At 45.6% G+C, this 19056-nt stretch overlaps 1 protein-coding gene across 1 annotated transcript in view; it reads right to left on the bottom strand.

The window, feature by feature from the left end:
• Positions 1 to 19056, bottom strand: part of LOC306696217 (adhesion G protein-coupled receptor L3-like) — a 112360-nt gene that overhangs the window by 24865 nt on the left and 68439 nt on the right. The window contains 5 exon segments of the mRNA XM_079159772.1: positions 3421 to 3728; positions 10791 to 10829; positions 11978 to 12163; positions 13091 to 13194; positions 14284 to 14730. Coding sequence (XP_079015898.1) covers positions 3421 to 3728; positions 10791 to 10829; positions 11978 to 12163; positions 13091 to 13194; positions 14284 to 14730 — 1084 coding nt within the window.

The following is a 19056-nucleotide window of genomic DNA, read 5'->3' as shown; positions in this document are numbered from 1 at the left end:
GGCAGACATAAACACAGACACCGATATGCAAATACTGGCAGAGAGGAAGAGTAACACTGCTCAAGTGTGCCTTACTTGTGCATGAGCCAAGCTAAACACACGTGTACACACACACACACACACAGACATCCACGCCCACGCTCAGGCAGCGGGGCATCAAAAACACGCTGAGTCTAATCTAATTAAAGCATCCTTGTCATGACGATCCTCCTCCAAAGAAACACACTCGTTCATTATCGTTATCACACGTGCACGCTGTTACCGCTGTGTTATCCCTTCAAATCATTGTTTTGGTTCTAATAATAACACTATTTATTCATCTGCCGGGTACTGCGGCGCGTAGTCACACAAACAAATCTAACATGATAATATCACCTGCAGTGGCTTCTTTAAAAGGTGTCATTCAAGATAATTTATTCCCTTCGCTCTGTCTGCACTGAAAGAATTGGAAAATGGGGGGCAAGGAGGGGAGTGGCGAGGGAGGGAGGGCGAGAGAGAGAGAGAGAGAGAGAGAGAGAAGGAAGTGAGGATGGGAGGAGAGGAGGAGAGATGAGAGGCGGTTGTGAATAAAAGGGAGAGATAATCACGCTGGATCTGCCCACTGGATTAGCTGGGAGGGAAGATTAACGGCACAAAAAAGGAGAGGACGATAATTTCCACAAAAAAGATGATTTCCTGTATTTTCTAACTTCCTCAGAGATGTGCTGTAGCCTACATCTCGATGACTGTTTATGTAACCACATTCGTGTGGTGCATTCGGGGGGGGGGGGGTCGGTGGAGATGATGTCTAAAAATCATGTAAGGTGAAATTGTGTAGGACGGCAGTTGCTGGGAATGAACCGTTGCTCCTAAACTCAAGGGACAGCGAGACAAAGTCACGTCGTGAGGACCGTACAATCTGTCTCCGCTGTCTGTCTGACAGAAAAATAAATACCGCAATGTTATCGCCCCGTCGTGTGACTTAAATAGATGTGATTTCATTGGTTACTGATGCGAGAGTGAGCTAAAACAAAAAAAAGACCCTCAAAGCATCATTCGACATTCCAGCGCCGCCATCACCCTCAGGCACACGCTCATCCACTCTTCTTCTTTCCTCATCATCCTCCGTCGTCCCGCCAGCTCCTCCTTCATGACTTTTCATCTCTTAAGTGGGTTGTGCGCACGAGCCCAGTGAATGTGGAGATGAATTGCAGGAACGTTTTGAAATTTCAAATCAGAAGGGGAGTAAACAGGAAGATGATGAAGGGGGAACGTAAGTGATTGCAACTTCACTGGTCATGTGTGCAGATGAAAAGGCGGCTCGCAGATATGTACCGTCGACTAAAAGGCCCGTAGAAAGCAAAAGAGGGCTTTTGTTCTCCGGCGTTTCTGCCTCATTCTGTGGCCCGATGATGAGAGGATCAGTGAGGAGAGATGGAGGGAGGAGAAAGAGAGAGGACGGGGGGAAAGTGATGTGCACAATGCAAGAATAACTAGCTTTGTTCTGCTTTGTCAATTACGCCTACAAGCTGAGGGAGGCAAATATGGGGAAAATAAATAAATAATAATTCTTGTCCCCGGCAAACAATTCATCCCCGCCTTAGGCCATTTTTTTTCCCTTTACATTTTGTCAGATGAGGATGGGTCTATGTGGATTTGACCCTTCAAAATCATTCACACAACAACCTGGACCTCTTCATATAACCTCTGTTTGACAGCTCTACAAGCTCTACATAATAAAGCAGGCGCGTGGAGCTGGAATTTAGTCCACTGAACATGTTGTCTTGGTAATGCCATAAATACATTTTTGAACATAAGTTGTCTGGCAAATGCAATCACAGCTATATTTATTTGAGTTATTATTAGTTTCTTTTATTTTCTGAGAGTTATTACATTTTTAAATTCAGTAATATTTTGGCACAAATGTGTAACTTTTCTCAGTCAGGGACAGACTACCAGTCAATGGCGGCACGCTGGAGCCCGTGTTTTAGTAAAAGAGTTGTGACATTGACTAAATACATTTCTTCAGAATCCTATGGTTATGTATATTATTCATATAAATAGCCCATTCGCCACTCTTTATCATACAACTGTGATATAAAACCGGAAGATGTTTCCATTATTCAGAATTTAAACATTAAAACGCGGTTATTGTTGACGTCCCTTTAAAGGTGCAACAAAAAAAAAATAGGGTATACCCTTTTTGGTTGGTGGTAAAACCTTTTGTAAAGGTTCCACCTGGAACCCTTTCAGAGGGGTTATACCTAAACCCACCCGTGAAAGGTTCCATCCAGAACCCCCTATGATAGTTGTTGTAATGGTTCTACCCAGAACCCTCTCAGGAGTTTCTATGCAGAAGCTCTGCACCTTGTAAGGGTGGTAACAAGAATGCATCTCGGGGTTCTTCCCTTTTATATTACAAGGGTTTCATCTAGAACCCAACCAATGGATTCTATCAAGACCCATTTTTATATTCTAAGGGTTTCATCAAGATCCCTTAAGGACCCACAACAATCATGGTTCACAATCACAGTTTCTTTGGGGGGGTATTTTGGCCAAAAAGGGTTCTTTGGATGAACTGGGTTCTTAATGGAACCTTTTGTGTCACAAAGAACCCTTAGAAAAAAACTTTCTTCAGAAAAGGGTTCTTCAGATGCAAATGGTTCATGGGAAGAACCTCAGCTTCTTAAGAAGAACTCTTTTGGAAGCCTTATTTCTAGGGGTGCAAACATATTTTACACTTGTGTGTCTGAAATTATTCTTGTCAGAACAATATCTCTTACCTAAAATCTACATAGTTTAAACATACAATCACATAATGCCATAAACATGTTGATATGTTTATCCAATCATTGTATGGGCCTGGTGCCTCTGATTCATGCGGTCACACTACAAGCTAATCTTGCATGCGTTTCTCTCTTAACCACCTAAGCAGTAAAACAATACGATTATTCTGCCCCACTTCCATTCATGACCACTCGTGTCCGTTCACATGAACAGAACGCGTGTGGGTAACTGCGCACATGAGGGATGGTGATACAATTCGACGCACTGTGAAGTTTAACAGTGTACCTTGTTTCTGGTTTGTATTATAATGTAAGACATAGATCTGAGGCGACGGGTTCAGTAATGCCTGCTGTCAGCGTTGCCTCTTACTTTGATATTACATCATATTCTTAGATCTTGAGCAGCCTGGGCTGGTTTACGTTATTATAGGATCACTAAAAGGAAAAAAAAAGAGAAGAAAGAAAGAAAATACTGTGAAATCTAAGAACCATATTTATGCAAAATGAGAACACGTCGTAAAACGCTTCCTTATATTACGTTGTAATCGGGTAAAGTCAACAAAATATTTTTTTTTGTTTCAGCAGAGCCGTACTTTGTGCTCCTATAATTTAACACCTGAGGAATGCACATTCCAGCCACACTGGGTAGCTTCACCGGAGCAAATGGAGGTTTAAGTCTCTTGCTTGAGGGAATCTCAACAGGCTCCTTGACAGTTGCAAGGTCCAACTGAGTTTGGTGGAACAGGAAGGAACCAAAACAAAGAAGAAATTGTACTCACGGATGTTGTCAGTGGTCTCCTGCACAGTGTCAGTCTTGAGGAGGTTGTCAGCTAACATAAAAGCCCCAGTCTCCACGGTGTCGAGGAGAAGAGTGGCCGAGTGTAGCTGCCCGCTGGTGGGCAGTCCCCTCCACGCCGCCTGGGCTCTTGGCTGCAGCAAATTATTCACCGTCTCCACCATAGCCTGGGGCGGCAGCAGAAAACACGGCGGTCACACGGAGGAAGCCACTGCTAACACTTTTATCACTTTTGGTCAATGACGCTGATGTAAAAATAAATGCAAAACCAATTCACATTACAAATAACATTGTTACACCACAACTACTGATGACAGCAGTAAGTGGGATGCAACAGTGAGAATGCAGTGACTTTTCATTTATCACGCTGATAAATTATGACGACAGCAAAAAGAAAATGTTAGCGGTGCAAAATGCGGCATTCCCATGCAGACGTGACAAAGGCAAAAAACACAGAAGCTGTTAAAAAAATAGTACAGTTTTGAAAATCACACCACAGTTTGATTGCAGCCGTGGCGGGGGGGCATTTCTGTAGAGCATTACAGAAACGGCCAGAGCTTTGGTTGTCTCGTGGGGCACAAGTATGCTCACTTTTACTACTTCTATTCTCTCTCAATGCACAGCTGGTTCTGGCTGTTATAGTTATTAACGCAGAGTTCACTCCCCGCCGCTGGCAGACTACTTTTGCCGGGAGCAGAGCAGATGGTAGCTCCGGAGGAGAAGCTTGCCAGTGGCAGGGAGTGAGGCGGAGGCTGCACTAGCGAGCTAACGCTAATTCTTGTCTTGTTTGTGGTCTGATAAACAGTACATCAGTCCATCAACGTACCGTACGTACTTAATGGTCTGATGAAAGACACACAACAAAGGACGACAGACAACAAACCAAGATGGGCTTCATTCATATGTTATGACACTGGTCAATAGTTATCTTGTGTAGGCTATGTGAGGATGTTATTAAATTATCAGCATCAATGGAAGTTGAATTGCTTGCTAGAAGCGAGCTAGCTTTGTTAAACTAGCAAGCGAGCTAGCTTTGTTAAGATCAAGTTAAGTCATTTAAATGAATTATGTTAATGTCGCACTCAGCCAAGTTAGCTTAGTTTGTCTCACATGGCTCATCAAAGTCACAAATATTGTTAAAAATAAATGAAGAATCGGACAAAAAGTAAGTTAAATTGTACTTCAAGCCGAATGTAATACAACAGGACAATAACGTTTTCGTTCTACGTGAACCAATGATCTACTTGGAACGCCTCGCCGCAGCTGCAATCAGACCAGTCTCGAAAATCAAGCTAAGCTAATTAGCTGATTGCAATCACAATGTGTCTACACCCCCAAACCTGGTTCATTTCGGTCTACATTTTCTTTATTAAGCAACAGTCTTATCTTTGAGTTGAAAAAACTTGTGCTTGAGGGTTTGAGAAGAAATTAGTGTTTTATCAGATAATGTCTGCTGGGTCGTATCCAGACGTGCACAGCGGTCTTGAGTCCAAAAATATTACCAAACGGAGAAGAGTTGGCTCGCGTGGATGAATCGCTCCCCGTGTAACAATACTTATTTTGTCTCCGGCTCACATTCCTTTATGCTCTTAAGAATTCACCTCCTCATTTTCAGACATGAACACCACACACACACACACACACACACACACACAGACACAGAGCACACACACACACGCACACACGCCTGTCTTAAAAGACCCTGGGAGAGATAAAGAAACTGAGAGAAAAGAGAGCCGCTGGAGAAGGGGGGAGAAGAAGAAGAAAGAGGGGAGAGCCTTGGGAGAGCGATAAAACAGTCCAGTGAGTCCATGGTGACAGGCGTCCGCTGGGAACAGGGAGGGGGAAGCGAATACAGGTGCTATCAAATGCACACATCTCACACTGCCTGACTGTCTATTTATTTCTCTTTCCACGACTGTAAACCACTGTCCCCACGAACGCATTACCATCCCTCACTTATCTCTCGCTCTTTCAGCGCTTCTCCCCCCTTGAGGAGGAGGGTGGACGGGATGGGGAGGTGTAAAGAAAAAGGAACGCAGGTGCCATTATACAAGCAAAGGGGGGGGGGGGGGTCGTCCAGTGGGGAATTGCAAGGGCGAGGAGGAAGAGTGAGAGGCGTCGGTTTATTGGTGTTCACAAATTAACCATTTGACTTCCCTCTCTGCCCCTTTTCCGCTCAGGGGTTATGGAGAAGCGAGAGAGCAGGAGGGGGGAGGGAAGAGATGCAACAGGGATCGTCGAGATGTCAACATGTTGTGTTTGTGCGCAGCGGGTACAGAAAAAGCGTCCCTAGATAGAAGAAATATTGTTGTGCTACAAAACGTGCGGTTGTCCTCTGGAATCAGAGCTAATCCCACCTGTTTATTTTTGAGGAGTGTGACACATGTAGATACAGTAAACATCACACAATATGATAATGTTATGTCCTCTTTTAGCACTAGCAGCTAATTAGCTGGAATGCATATCGGATGAGTTTGGGAGGGCTACATGTAAACAAAAACTAATTAATCAACTGCTTCAGCAAACAACCAGAATAAGCAGCAGTGGATATGAAGCGCGTGTGCTACTCGTGTGTGTGTGCTACTCGGTTTCTGTTGCCGTCGTTTTCATTGTTTGTGACAGAAGACTACGAGCTTCTTTAAAGGAAAATCCTGTTTTTGCAGTTTTGCTAATCACCATTAATCAATCAATCTATCAATCAATGAGCCGTGAGCCATATTTTTTAAAACAAAATAACCAAACATTATCTTGTTCCAGATGTTATGCTTTTCTTACTGCATTTTGCTATTTTCTCTGAGAGTTTATTACCAAAATGAGAATAATTAATTAAAATAATCATCACAAATAAAACAGAATCATTCGTTTTAGCCCAACAGTGGATTGAACATGATTAATGATAATGATTAATACTTTATGTATGTAATTCCAATGACAGACATTTTTGACACTATATTTGATCAAATTAACCTAAAGTATTTAGACAGCATGCAACTAGTATTATAAAACAATGCAGATAGATCAGAAAGCTATGCAGTAAAACGTTTGCAAGTGCCTCAACTGCAGCTGCTTGCTAACACACAGGCCGCCCGGCTCGCAAGGTGACCCCATATCAATCACACCCACAGTGTGTGCGGACTGGCGCATACTGGGTCTGGCTAATGTGCGAAACGGTGACTTCTACAGTTACTGTCGCTATTTTCGATTGTACCCAGTGACGGTGACTGCAAGCTAGCCTCATTTAGCTCAACATGTTTGAAAACTGTGAGGGGCGCAGCGGGACAGAGAGGCTGAGTGGACTCGATATGTTGACGTTATGCTCTGAGAAGAAACTCGCGAGGCCGAACGGAACCCGGAGTGGATTGAGGGGCGGCGCACGAGACTCGCCGAACGACGTTCAAACAGGTGAAAACTAGCTTAGCCCACTTACCACGTGGTGTAATAAAAGATAAGACAACCACGGTGGTTGTGTGCGTGCGTTCGTGCACGTGTGCGTCTGCCCGGTGTGCAAAAGCTATTGCGTTTTGTACACGTTCTGCTGTTGACTTTACAATAGGTGTCGGTCGTTTCAATCGCTTAATATGTTTCTTGCGAATAGATTTTCTATTTATTGATTTGATTGTGAGCTTTTATTTTATTTTTTTCTGGTTGTGTAATTGATAATTAGTTGCATTGTACAGGCTGCAGACTGCTCTTAATACTAAATGAATGAATGCTATTGTTGGTTTGGATGGTGGGGTGATGTGTAGTCCTATATGTTGACTTCCCTCCACCCCTCTTTCCCCCTTTATTTTCTAAATATAAGGCTTTACCCAGAGTACATTGGAACTGATCTACTTGTTTTTACACAAATTATTAAAATGTACTTGTAATCGTGTAACAGCACATTTAACGTCAGTAACATTTTGTACATTTTCCATCCTTGCCCAAAACTTAGGCAACAATTCCACAATTCGCACTCCTGGTAAATGATGGCCCAACCTCCCAATTTGTATGAAACAAGAACTTCCTTGTTAGCTTCTTCTTCTATTGTGGGGAATTGTCGGTTTTAATCTGTGCTGCTGATGTGCATGGATGAGCCAATATACAGTGACATATACATTCCATACATCAAGTGTTTGCGTATGTGCTGGTATGTGTGTTGGCATTAAACTGTGTGTGTGTGTGTGTGTGTGTGCCTGTGTGTGTTTGAGGGCGTGCACAAGGGGGGGGGGCGGAAGAAGCATTGCAGCGCATCATTCTGCTCCACTTGCTGTACAGTAGCAGCTCAGGCTCATGGAGAGAGGGAGGAGAGGGATGCTCTGTGGGGCTCTGCTGATACGACGGCAGTGCCACTGCTTTCTGTTCGCTTACTTTCACTTTGATGTGTTTTTAGATAATCCCTCCCCCCCTCCCTATCCTCTCTATATCCTCTCTACCCTCTCTACTCTCATTAAACTTTTTTCATTGCCTTTCATTGAACTTTTGATTATCTCACATTTTCAATTTCATATTATTTTTTTCATTGAAATTTAATTCGCCGGCCGCAGAGATTGGGATCTAGAGAGAGAGAGAGAGAGAGAGAGAGGGAAGTGAGGATGGGTGAAGGGGAGAAGAAGGGGTGTGATTTCCTTGAGGTCCAGACATCTCTACATCAGAAACTAGAAGATGGAGTATACGTGTGTGTGTGTGTGTGTGTGTGTGTGTGTGTGTGTGTGTGTGTGTGTGTGTGTGTGTGTGTGTGTGTGTGAGCTCCGGTGCCTGTAGGTGACATTTCTATCAAGTATGAGGACTTGAGGGCTAAAATGGAGACAGGTTTTCATTTTTTTTAGAGGTCTTCAAAGAGAGGAGAGACTCTGCAGAGACAGATAAGGGTGTCGTTTGTGTGTGTGTGTGTGTGTGTGTGCGCGCGTGTGTGAGACTATGTATTACAGAGTAGGCATGTGCACTTGCTCACACACACACAGACACGGGCGCCAGTAAATGGGGCAGAAGTGAAATGCTTTGAAGCGTTGGGGTAATCCAGCGTAAACAGCAATGCCAAGACAGACTGGAGCTGGGCCGCTCTACTACCAGCCACACAGTAGGGGGGGGGGGGGGGGGGGGGGGGGCTGTACATCCGTGCACATGCGCACGGATGTACAGACGTACAGTATGTGCACACACACGCTTTGTAAAATGACGGAGTTGGGATGTTCAGAAGTACCAAAAAAGTGCGTGTGGGGGGTCGAGAGCAGAGGAAAAGAAAAGATGGAATCTCGTTTTTTTTCTTGTTCTTTCTCTTTCTAGCCGCCTGGCTGAGCTCTGAGAAAAGTGCATGTTTTGAAAATGTTTCTCATCAGAGGGAGCGGGGCTTATCTGTCAGTTGTTGTTGTTGGGAGTTTGTCTTTTCTGACAGGATGAGTTTGCAGCTAAATCAGGCTTTAAATTCACAGCGAGCCACATTCTGACCCGCCGTCCATAAATAGAGGGCAAATTAGACATTGTCATTGAGCATCACTGTCTCCTCGCTGCGTCCCCCCCCCCCCCTCCCTCTCCCTCTCACATTCCATTTCTCTTTCTGTGACTCTCCTCTCGTTCTCTGTTTAAATCGTACTCCACCCCACCTCGCCATCTCTTGTTTTTTCTCACTCTACCTTGCAGACTCCACCTCCCTCCATCAAATCCAGCCTACAGCATGAAAGCCTCTCCACACCACCAACTTCATCATGAATAAATTGCCAATTTAGTATACATGAAACGAGTCCCCAGCTCCCCAAACGAAGCGAGAGAGGAGGAGAGATGAAGTGTGAGCAGAAGAGAGAGAGAGAGAGAGAAAGAAAGAAGGAAAGAGAGAATTCAATTATTTTTTTGTCTCTATTAAGAACCCAAACCTCCTGCCCACTCTCCTCACTTGGCAATTAGTGCAGTAGATAATTAACGAGGAGAGGGCAGCACCACGCCACATCCCTAATCACGCACATTTCTATCTGGGCAAGAGTAAGAGACTGTTGGTATAATTTTGTTTCACATTACTGAGGCTAATTATAGAATCGATCACTCCCGAGGCCCCCCCCCCCCCCCCCCCCCGCGCAGAGCCACAAGGTGTGTGTGGCGCGGAGTGTTTTCCCCATTTGAACCTGCGACTTAAAGACAGCCACTCCTTAAAAATTCGGCAGGAATTTGGATCAAGGAGGCGCATCAACAAAAAAAAAAAGATGTCCGGCGCGAGATCAGTGTCGATGATATGTTTGTGGCGTGCGTGCTTGAGCGCGTGTCGGCTCGCATACAGTCCTAAGCCCATGTTCTGTGATGTGACATTGCTGACTGGTGCTGACGTTAAGACTTTTCAGGGGGGGAAGAGCGGGGTGGGGGGGGGAGAAAAAAAAAAGCCTGCATCAGGAGAAAAAGAGCTAGCCCATCAAGTGTGTGTGTGTGTGTGTGTAGGGAGGAAGCAGAGATACTCTGCAGTCTATCTATAGCACACGGATGAGGAAGGCGGCGTCCCCTTGATGTTCTGAATAGTGATTATTTTTATTTTTTGAAGCTGACCAGAAACATGCCCATGACGTTTCCGTTCAAGGTGTGAGCCCGTGGTGTCGACACGGACAAACATCAATACAAGCAAGGACGGGATAAATCAACTCCGTGAGCCACAACACACAAGCTGGTGTTCTTCTCTTTTTGTTGTTGTTGTTGTTGTTGAAAGCACCGTGACCGAGCAACATGCAACAGTAGTATCCATCACGCTCGGTTGTTTCTCTCCCCGGTACAGCAGCAGAGCGGACGTGTCATTGAATGGAGATGGATAGGCAGGCCTGTTTTACAATTCCGCAGACAGAACTGCAGAAACAGATGAGCTATTATTGATATCGATCGTGGCCTCATATCAGTGCCATTGATTCTGTAGGGGTTGGGGAATAAAATAAAAAGTGATATTAAAAACAAAAGATTGCGAAACCCTTTGAGGAGACTCAAACTTTTTTTTTGTTTTTGGCACCAGTGATTCTGACACAACGCTTGTGGTTCAATGTATAGCCGCCGGATCAACGCCCTCCTCAAAGGGTTGGGGGGGGGGGGGGGGTGGTTGCAAATCACGAGACAACCGCTGCGGAGCGTCGCAACGTGTGATCACACGCACTCACGCAAGCTTGCTTTGCGGAAGCTCATGCAGAGTGTGAGGACAGAGGGAGAGACAGAGAGAGAGAGAGAGAAAAAAACATGGTGGATGGTGTGGCAAAGTAATCAACGATACCAGGAAGTGGAAATACCTGTGTGAAAAACCTGCAGGACCTTTCTCTCTTCTGAAGCTGCAAATTCAAACAGTTCAGCTGTTAGCGAACACCTCTCAGTCGCACACACACACACACACATATATATACAGTATATACAGTATAGACACTCGCGTGCAAAACCACTTCATTAACATTACAAAAAAAACACTTTTGTACGTATTGTTACTACCCCCCTCACCCCCCCATTTCCATTCATTCTCCCGTCACCGTCTTTCTCCAGATCGTTTTTTCATCGTCTTTCTGTTCCTCCGTTCCATTTTTTTTCTTCATTCTCTGCATCCACTGTCAACTTAATTGATGGCATTAATTACCGTGCCACTCGTGCGTGATTGGTTGCATGCGACTTCCTTCACTAAAATTAGCATAATAAGCGGGCGAATTACTCAATTAGGTACATATAATTGGGCCATTATTGAAAACAAGAGGAACACTTTTCCTCTTCTATGGAGGACTTTTTCTTTTCTTTCTCCCACATATTTAACCCTTTTATTTTTAAACAGGCCAATTGGTCAACAGCCAAACGCAGATTAATTTATTCCACTTACACATGTTGCCGATTTACTTGTGTGTGTGTGTGTGGGGGGAGGAATGTGTGACAGTGAGACTCCAGCTGAAAAAGGGAGGAAAAAGAAGCCAGTGACCGTATAAGAGGAGGCAGCTGCTGTCAATCTGGCTGCTGAAGCCCGCCTATCACCGTTGACCTCGGCAGAGGAGATCAAGAAACGGTCCGCCCATCCAGTCAGCTGCTCTTCAGTGATTTGACTCGCTTTAATCAAATGCCTACATGAACGAAGCACAGAGCTAAATTCTTTCCTTGTCCACCGGCGTAGTGGAACAGATCCTTCGCCTGGCTCAGGATCCAGTTTCCATTTATGTAACCCCGAAGTAAGCGCTCGAGCCCGCTCGTCCACAGCATGACAATGTTTAAAAGCAGCTGTTTGTCATCTGGAAGAACTTCATCAAAGATTTTTCTAACCCCAGAAGAACGAGCATAAGACAAAACCTACAACCGCCTACATTCATCTCGCCGTTAACGTCTTCTGTCCGTCCTTTTCGCTGATATTCTTTCACGTCACCTCGCATCCTTCCCCCATGAACCATGTCCCCCTCACTCAATCACTCGCAACGCATCGACTCTCCAAGTGTTTTTCTCGAGGCAGTACCTTGGTGAGGCTGCGGGCGGCGCTGTCCTTTCCCCCGGGGGTGAGGTTCCTGAGCTGGACGTCCAGCAGCTCCACCAGCTGGGCCATGGCGCGCACCGTGGACGGCACGTCGCCGGGGCGCAGGAGCCCTTTGGTCTGCTCCGCCAGCTCCCTGGCCACGATTGCCGCCGTCTCGCCCGACCGGAGCTGGGAGCAAAACAGGGACGGTGATGTGGAGGGAGGGGAGGGGGGGGGGGGGGGCAAGATGGGGGGGAGATGGATGGAGGTTTAAAAGATAAAAAAAATCAGACGAGGTGACAAGTGAAAGGGAAAGTTGGGAGCAAAGTTAGCGAGAGCATGAAGAGGAGGACAGAGAGGGGGACGAAAGACAGATGGGGATGAGATTTTGGGGGGGGGGGGGGGGGGGGTAAAGGACAGATGGAGGAACGGGCAAGATGAGAACAAGGAGGAGGAGAGTGATTAGGTTGTTTGCGGCGGCAGAGAGGAAGTCAGTGTTGTGTTTCCAGGAGCTTTTTATAACCGCTACCATAAAAACATTTAAGAATGCTTTACAGAGACGACTCCCGCTTTAGCACCTCTGCTGCAAATGTCTATTTCACAGGGACTATTTCTTCTTGTTTTGTCTTGTAAAGAAAACCCTTAAAGCCTTGTGGCTCATGTGAAAACGGACACTAAGCCATAAATTGAAAAATTGTGGGGGAGTTATAACTTGGGCAGCACTTTTATTTTTTGTTTCAGAATAAAAGTATCTCAAAGAAGTAAACACAATAATGTTTACCCTTGCACAATGCAATCGTGATGCATGCTGGCGTGTTACGCCGATAACACAGGCGAGAGTGAATGACCTTATTGGACGTTTCCACTCCCCGACGGCTGTGTAAAAAAAATAAGCTCTCGGATCTCGCAACACGGGTCAGGGTTAACAAATGAAGATGGATACGCGGCCGCGATCCTCCCCCGCAGCCGGTGCGTCTCCATGCGTGAGAACTCGCTCCCGGGAATAGATCCGTAACACACACACACACACACACACACACACACACACCCTGATGCCCTTAAAGCCAGGGCTCGGCGTGGAATCTGTAAGGGGCCAGCGGCGGCGTTCAGACTTACTTTCTGCATGATGTGGTTGACCCACGGCGACGTGCAGTTGCTGAGGTCGGGGCCTTGGGGATCCCAGTAGCCCAAGTGGGCCACGCACACGTATGTGGCCACGCCTTCAAGACAAGCAAAACAAACGGGGTGAGACAGCGCTGACATTCACCAGAGAGACACCAGGATGCTTGAGGTGCCTGGGGTTCACTAAGCAGTGTGTGTGTGTGTGTGTGTGTGTGTGATGGAAGAATCATCTTTGTCACATGGCCTAATTGATTAAAGTAGGAGAATTTGTCCACTTATTGTACATGTTGTAACGTATATATTTTATATATAGATAATTTGCGTATTTGGTATTGAGGATATCCAAAAGTAAGGGAAAGTAATCAGATTACATTACTCGGAATAGGTTAGTGATTACATTTTGTGTAACGGGTAATTAGTTAATTGTATCGGATTTCATTTTTAAAGTGACCTTCCCAACCCTGTGTGTGTGTGTGTGTGTGTGTGTGTGTGTATGTGTGTGTGTGTGTGTGTGTGTGTTTGTGTAGCACGTAAATCAATTGTCTTTCGTTTTAAATATTTAATTGACAGGTCAATTACTTCATTGCACACATTTAAAAACAGCAAATGTCGACCAAAGTGCTTGACAGAGGCGTTTGAAATCAAACAACAGCAATTAAAATAAATTGAAAGTAATACGTTATATGTGATGCACTTCATTGTGTTTTAATGTGTACAATAAATAACTTGACTTGACTACATTGAATTATTGGCGGTAATAGCTCGGTACTTTACATGATACGGTTTCACCTTCAAGCACACACAAAATGTGATGCCCTGTTTGAATTGCTAGCGAGCAGCATGAGTATTATAGGGCAGCTATGATACATCTTTAATATACTTTCTACAGGTTAAGGCTGTGATCATAATGGATGCTGTGTTCAGCTGCTTTTACTTCTGTATTTGATGGCAGTTTGACTTCAGAAAAAGATTTGAGAATGTTTCCACCCTTGCCAATGAAACACCTCTAACACGGTTGGTTACGGTTGTGTTTCTACAACTTTGCGCCGAGGGTTTTGCAAAGGAGAACAAGCAGACTATTTCACGGGGCGAAGCTTTCACACACACACACTCTAACCAACCGTTCCCTGGTCCCACCACCTCCATCTTCTCTGTACATTCCGCCCACACCCGTGCAGTGTCCTTACCCAGCGTCCCTACAGGGCAGGGCTGCTTGGCCATATGGCCTTGCTGCGTCCGGGGCCACGATATGTCGGCCGTCAGCCTCGGATTGCAGAAGTCTTGGGGAGGCACGGCGGGGGGCTGCGGGGCCGCCGGAGGGGGCTGCGCCGGAGGGGAGCGTCCCCCGGCTTTCTGGTTGGTATCGGGAATCTGGTTGGTGTCCGACGACGAGCCGCCGGCGGGAGCCAGGGCGGGCTGGCGAATCGTGGTGGTGGTTCGAAAGCGCTGGCCGGGGGAGGTGGTGAGGAGAGGCCGCGGGGTGGTGTAGTAGGGAGGGGAGCGAGTGGTGGTGGTGCGGCCGGTAGACGAAGAGGATGAACCGCCACCGCCAACTGGACCCCCTCCTCCTCCTCCTCCTCCTCCTCCTCCTCCTCCTCCGCGATTAGGAGGCATCATGGGAGGTGGCCGATAGTCTGGAGAGAAAGAGAGACGGTTTAAGTTTACAAAAACACAGCGCTTTAGTTCTTCAACACAGAGCCGGGGCCCGGAAATGTGTTGGGCAGATTTGTGGGTCCCAACATGACTGGAGTCCGGATGTTTTTCTGAGCTCCACATGCCAGAACGTTGAGTTCAAAATGTATTCCCAGGAGTCAAAAGTAAGAACAACAGAGTTAAAAGAACTGCGATCAAGCAAACCATCTGTGTCAGCACCGAGGGATGTGAGCAATGGCGTTCAGCGTAAATGGTATTATAGTGGCAGACATCATTTACACAGCACTGAATGGCTGTGACAGAGAGGAGCTCGAGTTTCTGATGACTTCCCAATGTTACCATTTCATCCCACGTCAACGTAGTCATGTGCCAGATCCCATTTCCCTTTTCTTTTTCTTTTTTAGATACTTCAAAGTTAAGGACGTGTTTCCAAACAACAGTGTTTGTGCTGAAGTGGTACAATAGAATGTAGAATTAGGCTTGGGGCGAAAGGATGAGATGATCGTTCAATCAATATTTGTTGGCCATGATAATGGTCCTCGCATGTTCACAAACAATATGCAATTATGCAACGCCTGTTGAGAATTTTGTGCTATATTCAGACCTCCATCCAAAAAAAGTAGCAACATGCGTCTGATTTTGTGTTATTGTGGTTATATAAATGTAATTTATGGTGCTGCTAGATCACACGGTTAATACAGGTGCTTGGGAAAGAGTGAACAGTTTATGACCTCAGTGAGAATGTTGTTTTCTGAAAGGCTAAACGCCAACAAATGCGAATTGAAGCAAATATGTCTTAAGTTAAAAACTGTAATTGTAGTGACGAGGACACAGCGCTGTGTCGCTCACTGTGTGTGTGTGTGTGTGTTTGAGAGAGAGAGAGTGGGGGAGGGAAGGTGGATGCTCGTGGACGGTTGCAAGCAATGTTTCTGCAAGCTGTGGATGATAATAATTCGAATGTCAATGTTGTGAAGCTTGTAATTATTTGGTACAGCCCTAATGATTACACATGTAGCCCTAACTCCAGCAGGAAAGATGTCTGCTCTCGTTAGCAAAAAACCAATACAAGTGGGCTTCTTTGGCTACTCTTTGGGTTTAAACCACAACAATACAGGAGAGCCAGACAACGTGAATCAAGTGGTTTATCAGCTGGACAATAAACAAGTGAGGCTAAAGATAGAAAGGCCGCAAATCTACGCTCCCATTGTAAACTTCACAGCCACATACAAGTCTGCCATCGACTCCATCCACCAAGAGCTGCCGAACAAAAAATCTCCCATCAACCCCCGAATCATTGGGGCTTTTGCAAAGGCAACCAAATATAAACATGACGGTGAGCATTGCCAGGACCGTACGAGGGGCAATTACTACCAGTTTGTTCATCTTTTTCATCTATTGGTCTCAGCATGCTTTTGTGTAAAATAGTGCAAATATAAGTCCAAAGATTTTTTGGAAATTTGAAAATTTCGTGTACTGTTGTTTTCCTTAAATCAATATCACCAGTAGGGGAAATTTCAATATCGCCCGACCCCCAGTATGAATTCAGAATCTCCACGCAAGACAATTGGTTTGCCCTGCAAACGTGCACACGGTCAGCAGCCTCTCCTATGGGACTGGGACACAGCAGTGTCTCTGGCTGCCTAACCTGGCAGAAAACATTCTCTCAGTGTCGTGCATGATTCATAACACTTTGATGGCACGCGAGGCAGGGAGGTCACTTAAATGCATACGACACACTCTTTTACTGTCAATATTTCATTGTAAAAAGGGCTCAATTATTCACATTGACCCCGTTCAGGGGACAGAAATAAAGAGGCGGGCGGAGGAGAGAGGAGAGCGAATAGAGCACGGGTTTGTGAAGTGTCGGTGTCCTCTTGTGAACACACTATAGCGGCTCTATCAACTGCACGCGGCACAATCAATATGGTGGGATCGAAAGTTGGACAGAGAGAAATGACTATTTATAGCATTCCCTCACTTTCTCTGTGACTTATGTTATCGGCCTCAAATCATTTGGAAGTCATTATGTGTAATAATGCAAACAGGTGGGGCCCATTTTCACTTTAATAAAAGCAGGGAACTGCTCCGTCTCTCACTGCGAAACACTTTTATTACACACCCGAGATTGCCTAAAAGTATTTTTGAATAAAACACGTCAATTATACTCGAATCAGTATGAACATCTTTAGGAATTTGTAATTACAGGAGACAAAAGTTACGTTTGAACCTGCAGAGGCTCCACATTGAATTACGAATGTTTATTTTATCCATTTAATAAAACTACAACTACAAGTGATTATGCCAAATCAACACAGCGCACTAAATATACTTTGCCCGCGGGCCTGTACAGCTGATAACAGCAGTGTTTTGACTTCATCTCCCTATTAAAATATCCATATGTGGATTGCCCGAAGTGCGCATGAAGGCAGGAACACAAACAAACACAGGGGCAATGATTACATGCACTTTAACATGAGGAATATAGATTTCATAAACAGTATGTTTAGTTCTCGGCTGAAAACACGAAGGAAACCCAACAGTGCAATGCTCAGTCCAGGGGCCGCTGAACCCGGCCTAAAAACATTTTCCCCGCCATCTCCGCGGCCGACCAGCAGCTATGAATATACGATGTTCTTCCTTCTCTGAAGAACCGTGCAACACGGGGATATCGCGCTGCAGGATTCCTGGGAGATGGGGTCCTTCGGGCTCTCAGAAATTATTCCAGCTATGGCCGTGCTGCCAGTCTGGGTGGCAAAAAGTGTGAAGTTGCCTCACATCGCCTCAAGCCCCCCCCCCAGATGAGGAAATTCTTGATCCCAGGATTTTCAGCGCAAATGGAAAGCAGATGTTGAATGCTTGTAGACATTGTCGTTGCTCAATGTGTTCAGGAAAGGGGCGTGATTGTGTGTTTGTGACTTCCAGTGGGGGGGTTTTTGGTTGTACTGTATATTGTTTAATTTGGGGTGTGATGTGCAGACAATTACTTCCCTGCAGTGTTTTGTTGTTGTCAAGTTGTTTTTGATGCTTTAATCTTGTTCCTTGTTTTGGAGGTGAAGGGAAGTGTGCGGACGTGTGGGAGTTTTAGGAGAGAGTGGGTGGTTTGTATTGTTTACTGTGAACTGAAGTCATCCCTCGCTGTGGATTTTAAGTTTACTCAAAGTCTCGGTACTTCTCTCTATCTCTCTCCCTCCGTCTGTCTGTCTGGTTGACTGACAGCCATGAAACGCCGTGTATACGCTCTTGTTCTCTCCCTCCGCAACCCAATGGAGTGTTTCCGTACCTAAACGCCGCGGCTCCCTGTTCCCGAATCACCGCCGCCCCCCGCCCCCCCCCTGTCTCGTGCATTCTCCACGGAACATTGCCATCAATCATGCGTAGCAGCAGCGGCCTAGGGACTGGCTGTCAATCTCTGTGTGTGTGTGTGTGTGTGTGTGTGTACTTGAGTGAGTGTGTCTATCTGCAGCCAAACTGGAAGCTCCATTAAGGCCTCTGCCACACCAATAGATGAGTGTGTGTGTGTGTGTGTGTGAGGTTGATGTCTGCTGTCATTTAAGTACAGGTCAGAAACACAGGCGGCTTTCTCTTGACATTTTCCATCCGACTCGATCAGCCGCTCATAACTTTGTTTCCCCTCTCTGCCACATTTACCTATTTTATTGTCCATATTTCCCATCACTCTCTTTTCAAGCGTGCTCGCCCGTGTCTTTATCCCGTCCTCCTTTGCAAAATAGAAAAAGGAAAGATCTCTGTAATGTTGTGATGAATTCATCACCGGCATCACTCAGGACGCCCGCGAAAGCCGCTGTAGGGAACTACAGGAACATGACATAACGGCTTCATGAAACATTTATAGAGGGAAAGAAAAGGCTAGAGGCTGTACTCGTGGGGACTGACGTATTCCTCCACGCTCGGCAAGCCTTGAGTAAATGCGCCACGACGTCTCCACGATGCCGGCTAAGTCTAAACGTTGGGCTCTTTCGCCCGGGACTGATGCGGCAGGAACGAGCGTGCGACACAAAAAGTGAAAACACGGTTCCAAATTCAGCTCCGATTTTTGCTCCACGTGTGTGACGTGTACATGTGTGTGGGTGACACATTTTGACAGATGTGCTGTCGTATCACATTGTACCGGGATGTCGTGTGATAAACGTGTCTCTTGGACGAACACATTCTACCACAGAAATGTAAGAAATCTTTATCTTCTTTCTGGGCTGGGTGATGATTCAATGGAATTTATTGTCTTTCAATGGAATAGAGATATCGTGATGAATAATGACCGTATCTTAATTAATAACAAGCACATACTA

Source organism: Pholis gunnellus (genome assembly GCF_910591455.1).
Source record: "Pholis gunnellus genome assembly, chromosome: 5".
Classification (NCBI taxonomy): domain Eukaryota; kingdom Metazoa; phylum Chordata; class Actinopteri; order Perciformes; family Pholidae; genus Pholis; species Pholis gunnellus.
Note: the sequence above shows the minus strand (reverse complement) of the source record. Positions and strands in the feature narration are given on the sequence as shown.